A 21,234-nucleotide genomic window follows, 5' to 3' on the forward strand; every position below is an offset into this window, starting at 1 on the left:
GGAACCTATTATACAGAGTGAAGTAAGCCAGAAAGAAAAACACCAATACAGTATACTAACACATATATATGGAATTTAGAAAGATGGTAACAAAAACCCTGTATACGAGACAGCAAAAGAGACACTGATGTATAGAACAGTCTTTTGGACTCTGTGGGAGAGGGAGAGGGTGGGATGATTTGGGAGAATGGCATTGAAATATGTATAATATCATATATGAAACGAGTTGCCAGTCCAGGTTTGATGCACAATACTGGATGCTTGGGGCTGGTGCATGGGGACAACCCAGAGGGATGGTATGGGGAGGGAGGAGGGAGGAGGGTTCAGGATGGGGAACACATGTACACCTGTGGCAGATTAATTTTGATATATGGCAAAACCAATACAATATTGTAAAGTTAAAAAATAAAATTAAATTAAAAAAAAAAAAAAACTGGGCAAAGAGCTGACTAAGACATTTATCCAAAGAAGATACAGAAATGGCCAATAAGTACATGAAAAGACACTCAATATCTCTTAGGGAAATGCAAGTCAAAACTGTTATAAGATCATTTCACTCACACTCATTAACAGAAAGTAAGTGTTTAGGAGGATGTGGAGAAACTGAAACTCTTGTACACTGTTGTAGGAATGTAAAATGGTACAGGAGCTCTGGAAAGCAGTATAGCAGTTTCTCAAAAAATTAAAGATAAAATTACCAATTAATTATTGGTAATTTAGTTACCAATTAAAAGTGGGAACTCATAGAGCTATATATGCACATCCATGTTCACTTGCAGCATTATTCCCATGAGCTAAAATGTGAAAGCAATTTAAGTCCATCAGTGGAGGAAGGGATAAACAAAATGTGGTTATATACATGTAATGGCATATTTTCAATCTTAAAAAGGAAGGAAATTCTGACATATGCTACAACTTGTATGAACCTTGAGCATATTATGCTCAGTGAAATAAGCCAGTCAAAGAAGACAAATGCGGCATGATTCCACTTACGTAAGGTACTTAGCATAGTCAAACTATAGAGTTAGAAACTAGAATGGTGGCTGCTAGACACTGGTGAAGAGGAGAAGGGGAGTTACTGTTTAATGGGTATAGTGTTTCAGTTTTACAAGATTTGAAAAGAGTTCTGGAGATGAATGGTAGTAAAGGTCACCAACAACTTGATGAATGTATTTTATACCATTGAACTGCACCTTTAAAAATGGTTAAGATAGTAAATTTTGTGTATCTTATCACAACTTTAAAAAATAATAAAGATGCTAAGAATGCCAGGATAGGCCTACAATACCATGGCAGCCTGAGTCTGACTGATGAACAAACCCCTGTAGCTGTTTATCCATTTATATCTCTCAGATTGTTAACTCTGAGAAAAACCATGTCTTGTACAATGCTATTTAAGACCCCTTACTATTTGGTTCAAATACATTTTTAATATTCCATGTTAACTGTTTTTAACTTCCTTTACTTTGTATTAAAATAAAGTTCTACATAATAAAAAAAAAAAATTAAGCCAATCAGAAAAAAGCAAACTAGTCTAGCTTTTTGTTCTAGGTAGGACATACCACAAAAAGGTTCTACTCTACCCTCATCAAAAAGTTGACTATATCTAATTGTTGTTATTCACACCCAAAACAACAAAATAAGGAAATAAATGTTCACAAAAATCTTTGCTTTCAAGAAGGTCAAGACTAATAAAATGTGTGTGTTGCTGGCTATCAATGTTACCTTCACAGCCAGAGCCAGGGAACTACATGCTAACAGGAACATCACTTAAAAAAAAAGAAAAAAAATACTGTTCCATTGCCTCTGCTATCTACCAACTCCAAAATTCTGGTTTGCTTCATTATATCCATCTGCTAAGTTAGTTTGGCTTCTCATATTCAACATTTTTTTTTAAGCACAAAAAGAGGATAAGAGTAGGTATATATAGCTGAGAGTATTAATCAGTGATTCTAGCAGATCATACTTGAATTAGCATCTTTCATATTTGAATTATCATTTCTGTCTTCTGTCTACTGGAACTCTATTTTCAATACGGGTATCTGTTCTTCCAAACAGATGGCTTAAAACACACACGCACATATATACCAATATTCACATATTTTAAAATAGCCCTTGGATTTAAAAAAAAAAGTACAAAGACATAGTATATTAATTTGCTAGAGTCCCTGACAGTGACAAAATATGAGGTAGAGAATGTTAAAAAATTGTGTTTGTGTTGAAATAAAATTGCTTTCCTGATAAGCTAAGACAATCCTTTTTATCCAAAAGCATCAGACTCTTGCGACCCCATGGACTGTAGCCCGCCAGGCTCCTCAGTCCATGGGATGTCCCAGACAGGAGCGCTGGAGTGGGTTGCCGTTTCCTTCTCCAGGGGATCTTCCCGACCCAGGGATAGAACTGGCATCCTCCTGCATTAGAAGGTGGATTGTTTGCCACTGAGACATCAGGAAAGCCCAGGGTATATAGAAATAAAATATTATTATAGAAAAAAAAATATATAAATCACAATGTTAAGAAGCCATTTGGAGACTGATACTTATGTATTTTCTTTTACCTAGGACACTTGCTATATAAGAATATTTTATTGGTTTCCTCCAAACTATAGTCCAAGTATTAGTAATACATTAACCAGCACACTGTAAGACCAAACAGTATTTCTCAATATTTCTGTTGAGAAATATTGTTACAATGTATATATATATTACTTGGTATATGTTATGTTAGTTTGTTACTTATGTTACAATGTATATATAGTCATCTACCACAACCAGAGAGCCTGGTGAGGATGGTGGTTGTTTTGCATTAATCATCTCTATTTCATTTTTCAACACCAGAATACTTCCTGACTATTGCATATAAATAGAAATACTGTCTTTATAGAGTATATGTAGCTCAACATACAAAGAGAGAGATACCAATTACTTGTCACACATGGATGTGGGTGTGTTTACACAATTATACAACATAATGTAAATGTATATTGAAAGCGGCTTAACTGTTACTAACCTAGACTGCTGCTGCTTGCCCAGCAGTGTTGGTCCACTCTTGCCATAAGGGAGCATCTTCTGTTTGCTCAGTAACTTTTGTAGGCAGAAGGCTAAATAAAAGAGTCTTCTTCAACAAATCTGACCAATCAATCAAAAAGACCTAAAATATTGACATCTGGGGTAATCTATTCTGAGATCTACTCAGGTGATTCTACAATGAGGTTCACAATTGACAAGCCCCCAGTCATGTACTTAGAGCCTTCAAGTAGTTTATAATAGCTGACTTTTAATCATGAGCAAATAACCACAGACGGTAAGAAAAAGCAACTCAAGGAAACAAACTATTCAGATGGGAAAAAAGATATATATTATTAGTATCTCTGGGGACAAAAGAAGATATATCAATGAAGTAAACTCTTAGAAATTAACATGACTGTATTAAAAAAAAAAAAAAAAAAAAAACTCAAAAGGAAGGTTACCAGAAAACATTGATGAAATCTACCAGAAAGTAAAGCTAATAGGAAACCCCATGTAGATGATTAAGAGTAGATTTAGACAACTGATGGAAAATTGTGGATTGAATGAGTTTTAAATACACAGAAAACTAAGAAAATGAAATAGACCATTGTTAATTAACTCTGCTGCTGCTGCTAAGTTGCTTCAGTCATGTCCGACTCTGTGCGACCCCATAGACGGCAGCCCACTAGGCTCCCTCATCCCTGGGATTCTCCAGGCAAGAGTACTGGAGTGGGGTGCCATTTCCTTCTCCAATGCATGAAAGTGAAAAGTGAAAGTGAAGTTGCTCAGTCGTGTCCAACTCTTAGCGACCCCATGGACTGCAGCCTACCAGGCTCTTCCGGCCATGGGATTTTCCAAGCAAGAGTACTGGAGTGGGGTGCTATCGCCTTCTCCGATTGTTAACTCTAGGTGGTAACAAAAACTGGGGCAACAAAGGAAAACTAATATTGAATACTAATTAACTACATGGTTTATCTCTGCGTGAAAGTGAAGTCGCTCAGTCGTGCTGGACTCTTTGCAACCCTGTGGACTGTAGCCCACCAGGCTCCTCCACCCATGGGATTCTCCAGGCAAGAATACTGGAGTGGGTTGCCATTTCCTTCTCCAGGGGATCTTCCCGACCCAGGGATCGAACCCAGGTCTCCCACATTGCAGGCAGACGCTTTAACCTCTGAGCCACCAAGAAAGCTTATCTCTGCATAGTATACGTATATGCTCACCATAATAATGTAAACAGAATATTGATAATCAAAATTACAAGATAACCATCTGAGAAGAAAAAGAACACAGGAAGTATTTATATGTGTTTGGAGTGGGGGAAAGGCAGAAGAAATAACAAAATGAAATAGCAAATTCCTCATTATCTACAGTGGGAAGTTAACAGATAATGGCCAAACCAAACCAAAAAACAAAAGGTAGTATAATTACAAGAGCATGTAATAATACAAATTACATTGTAACACCAAAAGGATCAGCTAGCAATTAAAAATGGTTGGCCCTGGAGAGGGAGAAAAAGGTGGGAAGGATGCTAGGTCATGCTGTTTTGTCTGAAAAGAAAACAAACAACAGCAACAAAAAAAAAACCTTGTAAATCTAACTCTTTAAACTGTGTTCATATACTACTTTTATTAGAGTATACACTTTTAAAAAAATCAATAGCTTTCCCTATTATAAACTAGAAAACATGATTTTAAAAAAAGACCAAATAGGCAATAGCAACAAAAACTATACTATAAGTAGGAATAAACTCAACAAAAATGTACAAGATGTGGATTAAGAAACTATAGCTACTTAACTGGGGGACCTAAATAAATGTAGAGATAATCAGTTCCTAGACTGTGAATATATTAGTTCTTAATTGTATGGATAAATGTAAACCCGATTATAACTAAAAACTAAATTATCCTAAAGATTATCTGGAATAATAAATGCACAGCATTATCAATAATATTTCCAAAAAATGAAATATTTTGTTAAGTGATAAGCACAGGTTCAGATTAACCAGTGACATCCCAACTCTATAAATGAAGGCATTAAAGGTGATTTCACATTTTTAAAATTTTGCTTGCTTTTATTTTCTCTTTTTTTTAGAATCAATGTAGGGGTACTTTTAAAATACATGTTATTTTTGAAAAAGAAAGAGAAGCAGTTAGCAAGTTACTGAGTGCAATAGGATACCATATCACACAGGTCAATCACATCACATAGTCTCAATAATGAACTAAGTTTCTTTGTTATGATTCCGTTGATGTCTTTTTATCCATACCACTGTAGCAACAATAAGATGGCCAAGAAACCAAAAGTATATTTAATTAACCAATTAAAGACTGAACAAAAATCCAGTTCTATGAGTTCTCCAACAAGGACAGCAGAGAAAAAATGGAAAGAAAGATAATCCAGTAGATCAAAAAAGCAGAGTATCTTTAGGATCCATACAGTATGATACTGAGTGTTTTCTCCATCTATCATTCCATTTGTTTTAAACCAGCTGAGCGCTGAAGAATTGATGCTTTTGAACTGTGGTGATGGAGAAGACTCTTGAGAGTCCCTTGGACTGCAAGGAGATCCAACCAGTCCATTCTGAATGAGATCAGCCCTGGGATTTCTTTGGAAGGAATGATGCTAAAGCTGAAACTACAACACTTTGGCCACCTCATGCAAAGAGTTGACTCATTGGAAAAGACTCTGATGCTGGGAGGGATTGGGGGCAGGAGGAGAAGGGGACGACAGAGGATGACATGGCTGCATGGCATCACTGACTGGATGGACATGAGTTTGGGTGAACTCCGGGAGTTGGTGATGGACAGGGAGGCCATCACCTGTGCTGTGATTCATGGGGTCGCAAAGAGTCGGACACAACTGAGCGACTGATCTGATCTGAAATTTATTTTCTTAACATCTCTTACAAAAAGTTCACTATTTCCATATACATATGAACTGAGGCAAAGAACAGCCTTGTGATTTGTTTGAGATTATACAATTAAGTCAATGGCTGAACTGTAAACAGAACCAAGGATACCCAACTGCTAGTTTGTTGCTCTAACTAATGGATCATGCTCACTGCTATGTAATAGGACTGTTTTCCTTTAATTACAATTTCTTCATTCACCATTAGATTATCAGCCACAGGCTTTATCATTAGTTTTGCTCTTCTTATATTTATGGCATTACTCCCAAGAATATGATATTTACATGATAAAAAAATATAGTGACCACTGTTTACTATATCATATCCAACCTCTGAAAATTCCAGTCAGCATGACAAGGCTAGTGCACTGAAGCCTACACTTAATGGCATATTTACAGATAAAGGTACAACTTTAGCATCTATTTTGGGTTGATCAGCGACCTGGAGAAAAGTAATTATGTTTTTACAGAATCACTAATGTCAATGCATGTAAAATCTTACATTAGAGCATCCTATGGTCTTATCAGTCAACATTATTCATATATATGATCTAGATATACAAGTCCAAAGGGCAGCAGATTAGATACATTTTAGAGAGTTTGTGATGTTGGGAAGTAGAATAAGATAAAAATCGTGACATGCTCTTACATTCCTACGCTGAAATCTGTAAAAGAAAACTGGGTAAACAAAGTAAATATGTGAGAAGAGGTGTGCAGTCACTTGTCTTTGAGAAGCACTGTGTCTCTTTGGCACACAGCGCGGCAGCAGTAGAAGCAGCAGCCTTGCCCTTGGTGCTCATTTCTTCCCACTCTAAATGCCTCCTCGGAGCCAGAATACACTGGCTGTTGCTGATCATGCTGTGAGACACCTGCACTGGCTACTAGGCTTGTCATGACGCACAAAACCCCACCATCTTCAGCTTGACATTGTGCAAGTTATAATTATTCATCCAAATGGATATGTCAGAGCAGCAGCAGCAGACCTCTCATCAGAGCAAAAGAAAAATACATCAAAACATTATCAACCCAGCAGGAAGACAGGGACCATAAGGAAAATTACCCATTTTTAATATGGATGCCACAAAGTCATGCCTATTATTTTACAGAAGAAAGGAAAATAAAGAGCTTCCAAGTTTAAAGTCCAGAAACACTGAATCCAAATAGGAAATGTACAAAAAGGAGACAGGGGATTTTTTAAAATCAATTATCTGGCACCTGTTTACAATCTTTTAAATGTAAGTTTGCCGTTAGACTACAATACTACAATTCTTTAAGAACCACAACTGTTTAAAAATTGTTTTAAAAAAGGGAAAAGATAGTAATTCTCACAAGCAGAATTGTTTCCAATAGGTCAATGAAAAAAGATCACACACAGCGAAGAAGTTTGATGTTGCTTCACACTTTCAAACATAAACTAACACTGCCAACACTTTCATCATGTCTAAAACACTCAAGAGTTCATCTGGAAATAGCAGCAAAATGCTTAACAATGTACAGCTAAACTCTAACAATGGACAATTTTAGTAGTACATGGAAAAGAAAAATAAAATCAGACCTCCACAAATGAAGATACATCCAAATTTTATAAGCATATGTAAAAAAGGCAAGTGTAAATATAATTCCTATCTCATATTTAAATGTGAAGAAAGTATAACTTTTACAATAAACTTTCAATGAATATCTTTTTAAAACAAGATACAAAAAATTTTCTCATTCAAGACACATAAAGCAGAAATCACAACGAAGAGACTGATAAATGTGACCACACTGAATATTAAACTTCTGATTGACAAAATATATCAAAGTTAAAAAGCATGCCACAGGGATAAGACACTTATATCCCATATAACCAATACATAATTAGTATCCAAAGTACGTAAGGATTGCTTATAATAAAAGACAAAAATTTAAGTAGGCAAAGATTATAAACACAACAATAAAGAGTATCAGTTCTTGATAGCAATTAGGATCAGAGTAAAATCAGAATGACTTAGAAAGGGTGTGGGAAAGTAGAAATTACTATGCATTGCTGGGTAGGAGTATAAAGCTATACAACAAACTTGGGAAAATAACTTGGCAATGTTTAGTAATCTCAAAGAGGTACACTCCTTACAATCCAGCATTTCCACTTCAAAGCATAAACCATTCTAAAAGTGTCACATGTATAAAAGGAAACATAGAAAGATGTTTACAGCAGCACTGTTTAGTAAGAAATTGTGCAAGAAATTATGATCAACCACATCATTAGGACACTGAATAAACTAACTGGTGGATTCATATAATGAAATGATATAAAGCACTTAAAATGTACTATACAGGCACAGATCATGGGTGAATCTCAGAAACAACATTGTTTAAAAAAGACTGAAAATACTATAGAATATGGCATAAACAAATGTAGCAAAAGAGTATGCATGGATATCATACACATCAATTCCAGGCAAAAGATTTTCCTCTAGAAAGGGACAGAAGGAAAGAAAGGAAAGGAGAGTAGAAGAGGAACAAAATTTTAAGTCCCAGAACATTTTATTCCTAAAAGAGAGACAAAAATATATCTGAAACAAATGTGATAAATATTAAACATGTCAAATGGGAGTTGTGGTTAAAATGATATCTAAATTTTTATCTGTACTATACTAAGAATTTTAATATGTTCTTTTAATTAGAAAAAAAAGATGCAATTCCAGTTACTACTAATTAATTCTGTATTCTTAGAACTAATACAAAATAGAAAACCTGACGTATGACACAATTAAATCTAAATCTGGATTTGAATTAATATTATAAACACTTATTCCATGCTTGTATGTGCAAGGTACTTAGCTGGTGTTAAGGAGGGACACAAAATTTAGAAGAAATTGCTCTTAAGATTTTGTAGTGTTAGAGTCACAAACTAATTTTGTTAAATGGCAGGATAAGGTAACTGCTAACAGTCCTTTTGTGGAGATGTGAACTTCTTTGCAGATTAAAGTCTGGGGAAAACTTGCATGATTAAACATGTTAAAAAAGAAAACTAGGAAATTAATCAAAAACATTCTTCAACCTTGGGATTTTGATAAATATTAAATTATAATCTAGAGATAACATATGGAAAGAGTAATACAATCTAGGTACAATGTTATCTCATGATCTCACATAATATATAAAATTTATAGAGGAAAACTGAAAATGTATAGTCATATTTTTCAAAAACTATTCAATTTATGTACAATTCCAATTCTTAAAAAAAAAAAACACAGTATTTCTTATGTATTTATAACATATATCACAATACCAAAAGCAAATCATAGTGTTTTTCATCACCTATATTTTGCTGTGTTTTCTTGATTTCTATTGGAAGGAGGGAGACTGTTTTGTTTTTAAAGAAGAAAATGACAAAAATATATTTTAAATGTAGATGGTATAATTTAATATTTGAAACCTCATAAAACAATGTAAATGCTGTTAGGCTTTTTTTTTTTTTTTTTTAAACTAACAAGACAATTACTTTACTCTATATATTAGAATTTAAATGTGAGCATAAATTTTCACTTGAACCTACCAAAATTTCATAACAAAAATAAGGGTAGCCTCTACTCAGAGAGTATTTGTTAAATGTCACTAGGAATTTTTTTCACTTTGCATAAGAATAGAAAGATTCTCTTCATTTTGGTATCGATTTACTTGGTGAGACATTAGATTACCTGTCATTAGATTTCTCTTTGAACCTAACCACCATCCTGCCAGATGTTTAAAAGTCACACATGTCAATGTTGATGACAGAACTATTGATAATCATACCACGTTTTATCTACATAATGGTACAATTTACAGTGCACTCTTAAATACATTAACTTGTTAGATATCACCAATGTATTGAGAAATTAAACTGACAGGAGCAGGAGAAAGAATCAAAGTAAGAATATTCCAAAGCATATGCAAAAAGAATATAGTATAAGTTCAAGGACAAACAAAGGACAAATACTTTAAAACAATAAAAACTGAATAGAAATGGCAGGATTTATATTTTCAGTCTTAACTCATTCTCCTCTGAAAAAGATTCTCTGATATTATGTCTGAAAAATTTCACCCAATTTTTAACCTACTGCTCACTGCTTTATAAAAGAGCTCCTTTGGATTTAAAATTAAAGGACAATTTCTGTCAACAGAGCTTTTTCATGTTTATTTAAAATGAAGCATAAAGATCTAAAGGCTGAATGGGGTATCTGTGTGGGTGTGTTTGGAGGATGAGGAAGGAGGCGGGGAGAGTCAGAGGGCAGGGAGAATGGACATCAACTGCTAGGAAATATGAAAGCAGCACTCTCAAAATCCTGTTTATTCATAAATGTTTAAAGAAAACTGAAAAAACCACTTTATAATGGCCACTTAAAATGCTTTTTAGCTACTTAAAATAAATTTAAGAATTTACCTGTGGTGTCCAGGAAACAGAAAATGGAACAGGAAAATCCACAACACAATCTGGTGATTCAGCAGGGTACTAAAAAAGCATAAAATTAGGGTCCTTTTTGTTTCACTGTGACAATTTCACATAAATATTTTAGGAAAACTGTATATACTAGGAAAAGTATTTCTATAAATGCAAATGTATCATATATATTTTGGATCTACTATTATAAAGGTGTTAAGAGCCGATAAACAGTCAACAAGCTCAAGAGGTACAAAGTGTAGTGATGTGGGGATGCCAAACCAATCAGTTTTGAACACAGAGTAATGAATTAAGTCAGTTTCTGGGCAGCTGCTAATGTGATTTGAGGGGCAAACCACACTGAATCTCAGTTTCTTTATCTTTAAAATGAAAAATCAAAATGGTTGATATTTCATTTCTTTTCAGTCTAAAATTTAACCTCAAACAGCCTCAGTCACTATTTAAAGAGGCAATACTTGTTAAAAGAATCAAGAAATGCACAAAATGAACACATATAGTTATCAATTAAAGTATTTTCCACAACAAATGTTGCATTTAATTTTAGCAAGAAGACAAATAAAAAGAAGGAAAAAAAATATTAGTTTTAAGAAAAATCTTTTCATGGTTGATAAACAGAAAACTAATCCCCCAATAGTTTTATACAAGAAGTGACAGCCAAAGGACTAACCACAATTCTAAATTAACAAAGACAAAAGATAGCTTCCTTAAACTCAATTTTGTTATTAGAGAATTCTAGTATATGATTTCTCTAAGATTCAGTTTGGATTCTTAAAAGTCATATTTAATTTTTAAAATGCTCACTTCTTTTCTTTAAAAAGCTAAATTTACTACAAAGAAAACTCATTTTAGGAAAACTCTTTTCTCTCATTTGACAAAATAACCTAAGTTTTAGACTTTCACTTTTTTCAACCTTTTATTTTTAACTACTTCTCTGCATAGCAAAAGGGCACAAAAAATGATCACAACAGTATTTGTTACAAACATCAACCCATTTGAAATCAATGCTTCAAAAAGAATTAACATTTAATTTTGACAGGCTGGCTAAAAATAAACCTGTCATTGTATGCTCTGACTAATGGAATCTGGCTATGCAGAACTGATATCACAAAGGTAAATACAAGGAAACCATATAAACATATAACTATGCTCTAACTTGTGGGGGAAGAAAGGAAGATCTGGCTGAGATTACAGAAGAAGCCCTACTTCAGACAATTCAAACTATTAGATGATGTTCTTCCGATTATAACTGCTGCAATCACTAGAAAAACAATTTGCATGCAATTTTTACAAGTCATGCGATTATCTCAAAGTAAATGCAGGCAGAGATCTTAGCTTTCTTTGGTTTATGGTTCTGCTAATTAACTCCTGACCTTGGACAAGTCATTTAACTTCTCTGGCTGTTTTATATGTAAAAATAATAGAACACAACCAAAAGCATTGTAAAATCTCTTTTCCCTCTAAAATGTTAATTTTCTGCCAAAAAAAAAAAAAATACAAACTTAAAACCTCCTTGGGTCAAAAATGGAACATTTAATTTACCTTGAGTTGCTGCTATTTGTCTATTTGGCTGACAATGAACAATATCAACTCTTTAATTTAAACAATCATCAATCAAGGTTAAGAACTTAATGTTTACTGTATACAGAATAGATAAACCCAGTAAAAAGTACCTGTAACTTTGGAAATCATTAAGCATATATGGCACATTATATTAAAAGAGAATTATGATCCTACATTCAAATAGGGCTCAGGGTACTAAATGGCACATATGTACTAATAAAGAGAGCCACAAGGAATTAAACAAAAAAGAGATCCACAAGGAGTTAAATAAAAAGCAGGTTAAAATAAATATGATTCCACATATATGAGATAACATTCAGATATATATTTAGGTACATTTATGCAAACATACAAATATGTATACAATAAATTAGACTGATCTATAAATAGTTGGCTTTACCAAGTCAATGTATAAATATTGTATTATATTCAAATTCAAGATCAATTCTGTTTATATAATAAATACTACATAACTGTATCAAACCTAAAAGGCACAAATTTATATAATTCTGGATGATTTAACATGACTCATGCAGTAGCATCCCTAGATACTCATTTTTGGAGTTGTCTATATTGTTATCAGTCGCTCAGTCATGTCTGACTCTTTGCAACCCCATGGACTACAACATACCAGGATTCCCTCTCCTTCACCGTCTCCCAGAGCTTACTCAAACTCATGTCCACTGAGTAACACTAACCATAATATATATAGCCAAGTATGATACTGAAAAATGACTATCAAATTCAGTATTTTTCAAGCCACTAGAGATTGTCAAAGTTTTACTTTAGAAATCTAGTTAACAATAATAACTAAAGCTCCACACAAAGAAACTGAAAAATAGGTACAGTAATTAATATAGTTTTTCAAGTCTCACGTGAAACAATTCAATCAAATTAATAATTATAAGAGAATATAATTATATAATATTGAGTATATACTTTCATAACAAACAATATTTATTAGACTCTATAGCATACGTTCCTAAGGAAAAATTTAACCCAACTCAATTCATGACTGGACTCCCTGGCAGAATAATACATAAAATTGCAGCAGACTATTTATAAAAATAGTCATCAGAGTGCCCAGTCTCAGAAACATCTATGATTTGTTTTTCAAGCAGTTCTGATCTTGACCAAAGCTAAGGAAGCTCTGGGCTACCTCTTTTATAAAGAAAAGACTATGGTTTAGGATGAACTGTAAATACTGCATTAAAAATACACATAAAAATGCCAAATTCAACTGATTTCCTTATGGTATTTATTTTTGATTATATGTTCACTTTTCATAGAGGAAGTCTGGACAGAATTTATATTATTTTCTTTGTGGGTTTTTGGAGACAGTGAGGCAGAGGGCCAGAACTGGTAGAGTTGTATTCAAGAATAAAAACAAACATATTACTAGATATCAAAAAGTACCAGATAAAAGAAACAGGTTTGTGTATTTACAAAAATAACCATGTTGCAAGGTTTGTCAAAAAAATAAGCCTGACCCTATAAAATTCAGTTTGGATTAAGATTTTGCATTGTATTAAGGACCCTTTAACATGTAAGTTTTAGCTTTCACTGTTTTTAACTGACAATCCCAAATATTCTTAAGAAATAAAATGACCACACCTGAAAGACAACTTTGGTCTCTATGAAAGTTGAACTAAATGGACAAATGAAGACTAATAAGTCATACCAATATAAGATTCATTTAGTTTCTGACTTTTTAAAAAAATGCAGATTATTTTTCTTCCTAATTTCTTAAAAACTCAAAGCTTTCTCTTCTTTCTTGCCAGAGCATCCATAATAGTGCTTTATAGCTATTGGTGCTGCAGAAATTCACACCTGAAAATATTCTCCAGAGGAATATTAAAAGGGTCACCTTTATCTACTTTGAAAAATTTTAAGAAAAAGCAGAGAGGATGGACCATTCTAGTGGCTACACATCCTCCCTCTGAATACTATCAAAAATATCATTAATTAGAATTAATAATAAAATCTTATAGATGTAAGATTTACATCATTCTCAGTAGAAAAGATGGCAAGAAATGAGGCTATCAGAAAAAACAGAATCAGGATAGGATGTATTTTAAATTCTTCATTTTGGTCTTCATAGCAGCAACTTTTTTCAATGTACAAAATACTAGAATATTAAAAAAAAAAAAAAAAACAAATAAAACTCTGAAGAAACTGACAGAACCTTGCCACTGGCAGTATGTGACCTTTGGAAGGATAAAGGCAGGTTTCTCCTTGATTTAAAAAAAAAATTTTTTTTAATTAAAAAGGAAATGTTTCCACTTTCATTTAATAAAAATATTCATGGAACTTATTTTACAATTAATATTTATATCCCACTAATATTTTCTCAAAACTTATCACATATGAATCTTAAAACTATAAACATTCAGTGTGTAAGAAAAGAATGAGTCGTTTCTCAATTTGTCTGATATAGAGGCACTATAAGATATCAACTTTTCTGTGTCACCCCAGCACAGCTTTATATATTAATTCTCTCATGAAAAGCTTAAATGCCAGACACATTTTTAAAAAGGACAAACACAATTGATCTTTTCATCACTATAATCTTCTGAAATAGAGTTGATCGATGACTTGTAAGAACAAAAAAAAAGTTAGATGACCTGGTTTTCTCAAATTCTAATGTTTCTCCAGTGATTACTAAGTATATGATTAATATCCTGAACTTGCTTGTTCTACTTATTTCTCAAAATTCACAATGTATAATTAAAAAATGACAAAATAGCTATGCATTATGCCAATAAAATTAGTAGTTATAGATCACAAGCCTGTAAGGGCTCTATAAATAGAGGTATATAACCTCTGCAAAATTTTTAAAACCAGAAGTAAAAAAATTTCAGCCAAGAAAATAAAAAGTATCCATATGTATGGGTCTGTGTTTGGGGTGTGGTGGGAAGTCAGAAATAAGAACAAAGATAATTCATCAAAAAATAAAAGTTGAAGACAAAAGACTTCTTCAGTAGAACTTGGAATAGCAGAAACTTCCAACTCTTTTCTACATAGGGTGTTACAAACATAACATTATGGTACTGTGAAGCTGCCAAGCCTTATTTGATCAAATCTGAACTAAAACAGTGACATGAAATTATATCTAGGCTTTGGGAAACTTAATGAATAAATCAGAGGCATTCCAAAATAATTTCTTTAGGGGTCATATATACATTTTTTAGAAGCAACTAGACCTTGTTTACATTAAAAACATTTTCAGAATTCACTTCACAAGGTATTTCCTGGTCAGAGTAACAGTCTAACGAAGCACATACCTTCGCCTTCAACTTGACAGTGATTAGATGCTCTCTACCAGAAACATCTGCTTTTAACTTGATGGTACTAAAGCAAGGATCCACAAACACAAGCCTGGTGAGTAGAAGGAAATAAAAAAAGATCACAATGGGGAGGGTGAGGCTGGGGGAAGGAAGAGGATGGGGGATGGTAGGAATTGAAAATATTTGCTATATTCCTATTAATCCATTACAAAAATTAATCAGAGGAATTTCTGCATGCCATCCCATTATGCTGCTATAGATTTACTGCCGTTAATACACCAGCCCAGTGCCTAATGCAGTCATAGATCTCCGGATTATTTACAACGTGTGTCAAGGCTCATGCTGTGGTCAGTGAGCACTATGTTTCGGTTTTCCATCACTGGAACCTTTGGCACACACAGCATGTTCCTGTCAGACTCTACTTATGTACACATTAAACTTCCTGTCAAACTCTTTGATCCATTTCTGTAGTTTTATACAGTATGAGACTTTTATGCTTCCTTTATTTGTTTTTCTCCTCAATGAACTTCTCCTTTATTATCAATAATGTTACTGTACAAACACCTGGCTAATATTAGTTCATATACTCAAACTGATCCTCTCAGGAAAGTGCTGTATAAGCACAGGTACCACCTGGTCTCCCAACAATAAATTTTCTTGTTGTGCAATATATAGCTTCTGACATTTAACCTGGGCATGTATTCAAGATGACTAATATTTTAAACATATAGCACAAGCACAATTGTTTTGGCTTTAAGTTGCTCTAAATGCATGAATTTTCTCAAATGGAAACCGATACCCTTTGAAATATGTCATTCTGTAAAAATACAGTCCCTTGAGTAGCATAAGCTACTGCCAAAAAGGATCAAATTTAGCAGTATATTTACTGGTGAACTGGGCATGTGGATATTTTTTTTGACATTTTTACAATACCATTCTCTTGTAAAGATAAAAAGTAGCCTAAGAGTATTGTACAACTTATCACCCAGACTGATGGCAAAACCTATTAGAGTTCAACACTAACATTAGCCTCCTAACCCAAGAATCATTTTTTTTTAAACACTCTGTGCTGTTAAGTCACTGGCCAGATATAATAGTAAAATAGGTCAATTTCAAGAAATTCTGGGCAGTAGAACTGTGGAATACTATCTGTAATGAAAAGATCTCAAACTGAAAATACAAATCTTGAATAATAGAATAAAAAGTAAAACAGAAAATCCTTATCAACAGAAAAAAAATTTATCATAATCTATGAAAACTCTAGGTCTTAGAAAACAAATGAAGCTAAAATTATTCTAGAAATGACTACTTACATAAAAGTATCAATGAATTTATATAGATAATCATTATTTTCTTTCAGCTTTATCTGTAAACATCACAAATTCCCCTCCCCTCCAAAATTTAGAACATAGGACTTTATCGCATGTTTTATCAATATGACTGTCAGGGTTAGATACACGGGCATCTGACTCTTTGAAGACATCAACACTCCAGATTCAAGATGTTGAGAAGAATGTATGTATTTATATCTTCTCTACTCATATACAAAAAGTGGAATTTCAAAGAGACATACATAAACCCACAGTTACAAAAAGCACCAACCAAAGCAAATTTTCAACAAACTTTATAAAAATGTAAAGTGGTCAGAAGTGCACTGACTGACAAAACAGATCAGAAGACAGAAAAATAAGACTCTAGAAGGGAGCTGGCTGGCCAAAATAGAAAGTCTACAGAATAGAGGGTATTGCTTTTATATGGGAAAAAATTAAGAAAATTTTTTAAAAATATAAGAAACCAAAATGGGAAGAGGAAATTTTGAACTCAATTATAAACAATAAAAGCTATGTTAAAAATGGTAATTGCTCTACCATTAGCTTTTCAGTGAAAAATATTTATGTAGTCATAAAAAATTAAACTGCTTACTAATTACAATTTTTAGAATTCAGCAATAGACAAAGCTAGCAGACTTAATTATAGTTACAGAAATGAATGTAAATATATTTGATCATTGCAATTTAAAAGAGAGACGACAAAAACTGAGAAGTAGAAAGGGGAAAGATATGAGGAGGGAAGATTAGAAACATTGAATTTTGTAATTGCTAATTTGAGAGTTAAGAGATACCATCTTTAAGCAGACACGTAAGAAGTTTAAGAAATAGTAAAGCTAATAGAAGAATAAAAGAATAGTGATGAAGGGAGAGAGAAGGTAGTATATGAACTAAGTTTATTTTTATTACAGTAATTAATCAGTATGTAATTCTGATAAATCAAGTAATGCTGAATATAGGGATATTTTTTAAAAATATAGAAGTTACTTATAAACATGAACATTTCAGAGTGTCTCAAAGAATAAGACCAGGGATGGGAAGTGGTGTGGAAAAAGCCTGTTGCTTTCCATTATAAACCCTAAATTGTTTAGAAGCATGATGAATATATACACATATAGAAAGCAAGAAGGAACATGGAGACAGAAGGAAAAACTAAATCACCAACTAGTACTTTTCATACTCCTCATTGCTGCTCGGCATCAACATGTTCAAAATTATAGAACGTCTATTAAAAAAGACAGAAATAAACTAAAGTTCTAGTCTTTTGTTTGCAATCACAGGAACAAAAGATTATCTTGCCACAAAGTTTAAGATGTAGAAATAATACATTAGAGAAAAACAGGTTCATGCTCAAAGTATTGCCCTGAATCAAAAGGATTATAAGGTTAATTCCATTGAACTGTAAAACATAATTCAAACTTTAAAAAATAATAATTTCAGGTTAATTTCATCAAGGTCACTTAAAATGAAACAGTTTACCCACAATGATTCTACTTTGAGGAAAATGGAGAAAACTAAATGTGATCATCATATTAAATACATGTGACCTAGATTGTCAAGTGTCCTCTAGTATTTATTCTTAGCTTCTTTCATTTGGTAATAGGATCCCTGCCTCCACTCCCAGCTAAACCAAGTTTTGGCTGAGTACACTCCATCCAGCTAGTAACCTTTCCAGCTGCCCTTGGGTATCAGCATATCATTAAATTCTGGCCAATGTACTACAAGCAGAAGTGATATGTACACCTTTCAGATCATTTGTAACCAAATAGTGGCTTTACCTCCCACCACCCCTCCCATTCTCTCTTCCGATAGTGTAGAACTTAGGCTAATATGACCCATCAAACTCCATACAGACTTTGACTTTCTGAAGACATCAACATTCCAGATTCAAGATGCTGAGAAGAGTGTATGTATTTATATCTTCTCTCTACTAACATAACAAAAAATGGAATTTTTAAGAACAACCTCTTAACACAGCTCTGACCAACAGAACTTTCTGTGATGATGGTATCTGCACTGTCCAAAGACTGGCCATTAAACACTTGTAGCTATGGAAGACTTAAAACGTAGCTAATATAAATATCAATATTAGCCAACTCATTGGAAAAGACCCTGATGTTGGGAAAGATTGAAGGCAGAAGGAGAAGAGGGTGACAGAGGATGAGATGGCTGGACATGAACTTGGGCAAACTGTGGGAGATGGTGAGGAAGAGAGAGGCCTGGCTGCAGTCCCTGGGATTGCAAAGAGTCGGACATGACTTGTTTTGTGTGAAACTCTAAGGATTTGGAGTTTTTTGTGAACAGCAACTCAGCCTGTGCCTTAACTAGCATAATATATATCTCTATCTATTCACAACAGAAAAGAATATCTTAATGTTTGGCCTACAGAATAGATGTTAAACAGGAAAAAGCAGTAATAAGCTCTTACAAATAAAATTAAAATCAGTTTTTCTTTAAAAAAGTTATTTTAAATGTTCTATTTTACTGTTAAATTGGATAGCTCAATTTAAACAATATGAAATAATTTCTACTCATTTAAATAATACATTTGGGGAACTTTATTGGAAAACTCACTTTTTTGAGAAGCTATAAAATCATATTTAAAATTTATATTTAGAAGGAGTCTAGGTATCTACTACTTAGCTAGACATATTCTAAAATTGACTAAGAAAATATAAAAACAAAAATATAAAATCCAAAGAAAACACTATACTTTTTGCACTTGAATTTCCATTTATCATTTGCTGCATTTCTTTATAAGTTACTGCTTACAATAAGTAAATGGTACTAAAACTTAAAGAGTTAAGTTTTTTAAACATTTGAAAGGGATACTTAAACTTTAGAGAGGTTTTTGTTGTTCTGATTAATAGGTGAATGTTATCAATACAGAAAAACAAAAAGAATGTGCTTTATATCTCTTGAAATACTTGGTATTTATTTTGACCAAAAGCTTGTTTTATAGTTTCTTTAAATATCTAGATGCATTTATGAAGTAATAACACCAAAAGGGAGACTGAAGACTTGCATGTTTTAATAAAGCATCACAATTTGTTTCCATTCTTAAGTATTAACTTTTTCAAAAAATCACTTCCCTAATTGACATTTTAACTTCCTATATTTTCTGTGTGTGTGTGCTCACTCAGTTGTGTACGACTGTTTGAGACCCTCAGAGACTGTAGCATGCCAGGCTTCTCTGTCTATGGGATTTTTCAGACAAGGATAATGGAGTGGGCTGTCATTTCCTTCTCCAGGGAATCTTCCCAACCCAGGGATCAAACCAACATCTCTTGTGTCTCCTGCATTGGCAGGCAGATGCTTTACCACTGCACCACCTTGGAAGCCCCACACCTCTATCCTGCCTTCTGCTAAATAATCTTTCCAAGTATCTTATTGACATATCAACCATTTACTCAAAAAAATCCAGTGAGTCCCCATCGCCTGGCATATAAAGAATCCTTAGTTTAACAGTTAAGACCTTTCAGTCTGACCCTGATATTAATCCTCTTACACAACCAACCAATCCACTCTGAAGTCCAAAAATGAATTGCCCATTTCCATCACCTCTGCCTTCTTTCCTCCATTCCCACCCTTTTAAGGCTTTCTATATTCCTTCCAAACTTTCCCAATGTTCACCTCCTCTAAGAACCTTCCTAAATTATCTGTAGTGAAAAAACACTTCACCTCTCTCAAAACTATCATACAGCTCCTTTTCATGGAAGTTTTGCCTTCCAATCAAGTAACTTTTTTAAAATAAGGAATATTTAAGTTTTATTAATATTTACCTATGGATGTATCAATGTTTTATGTATCAAATAACATAAACAAGTTGCTGTCAGACTGGTTCATATTTACTGATTCATATGTAAGTCTTATACAATAAAAGCAAATTCTGTTTAGATACACTAAACATATTACCAATTTAGAAAGACAATTTTTCAGTATCAAATAATTCGCGTTCAGTGATTTGGATATACGTTTGAGGTAAAAGCACTCTATAAAGGTAATTCAGAAACAAAGTCATACTTTTAACATCTATGTTCTTATGCGTTATGCAACAAAATTATTGTGATAATTAAATCATGACACTAACTATATGCTGTAAAACTCACATGTAGTTGGACCTTTTTGGTGAACTATATTCTCAAGAAATTTAAACTTACTTTACAGGAGGAATTATTTGAGTCACATAACTTATATTTCTTTTCAACCCTTATTACTAAATATCATTGGTTTCATTTAAAAAATGAAAACTTTGTGGTTCTGAGAGGTTGTTACTTGCCCAAGATCACACAGCTGATAAGCCAGAATTAAAGCCTTGTCTAATTACTGTAATTAATTTAGTCTTAACAAGTATCTCCATTTCTTCCAATATGTTATAAAATTCTTTTAAATGCACTGATAATTACAGAAAATATCACCACCAATGAATTAAGTCTATTGCAAAAACACTGGACTTAACTAAAAATATAATTCAATATATGTTGACAATATTTCAGCATTACAACAAATTTACTAAAATTTAACTCTTTACCAAAACAAATTTGAAAGGCCAAATAGTTTAATTTTACTCACTCTAAATGATAAATAATATTGTCCAGAAGGGACAAAAACATCAGATCATACCTCCTGTCTGAATCATTTAATCTCTGAATTTTCTAGGGTCATGTGATTACTAAAACAAACATTGTTGTTGTTCAGTTGCTAACTCATGTCCACCT

General features: G+C 33.1%; 1 protein-coding gene across 9 annotated transcripts in view; it reads right to left on the minus strand.

The window, feature by feature from the left end:
• Positions 1-21,234, minus strand: part of FANCL (FA complementation group L) — an 89,987-nt gene that overhangs the window by 23,860 nt on the left and 44,893 nt on the right. For 7 of the 9 annotated variants that reach the window (XM_061432452.1, XM_061432447.1, XM_061432445.1 and 4 more), the window contains 2 exons: positions 15,186-15,279; positions 10,324-10,392 (listed from right to left, as the gene is read on the minus strand). In XM_061432452.1, coding sequence (XP_061288436.1) covers positions 10,324-10,392; positions 15,186-15,279 — 163 coding nt within the window. Of the gene's footprint in view, positions 1-6,312; positions 6,358-10,323; positions 10,393-15,185; positions 15,280-21,234 lie in introns of all 9 variants that reach the window. The other 2 variants (XM_061432453.1, XM_061432448.1) reach the window with 2 other exon arrangements.

The sequence above is a fragment of the Bos javanicus genome, chromosome 11 (genome assembly GCF_032452875.1).
Source record: "Bos javanicus breed banteng chromosome 11, ARS-OSU_banteng_1.0, whole genome shotgun sequence".
Lineage (NCBI taxonomy): Eukaryota > Metazoa > Chordata > Mammalia > Artiodactyla > Bovidae > Bos > Bos javanicus.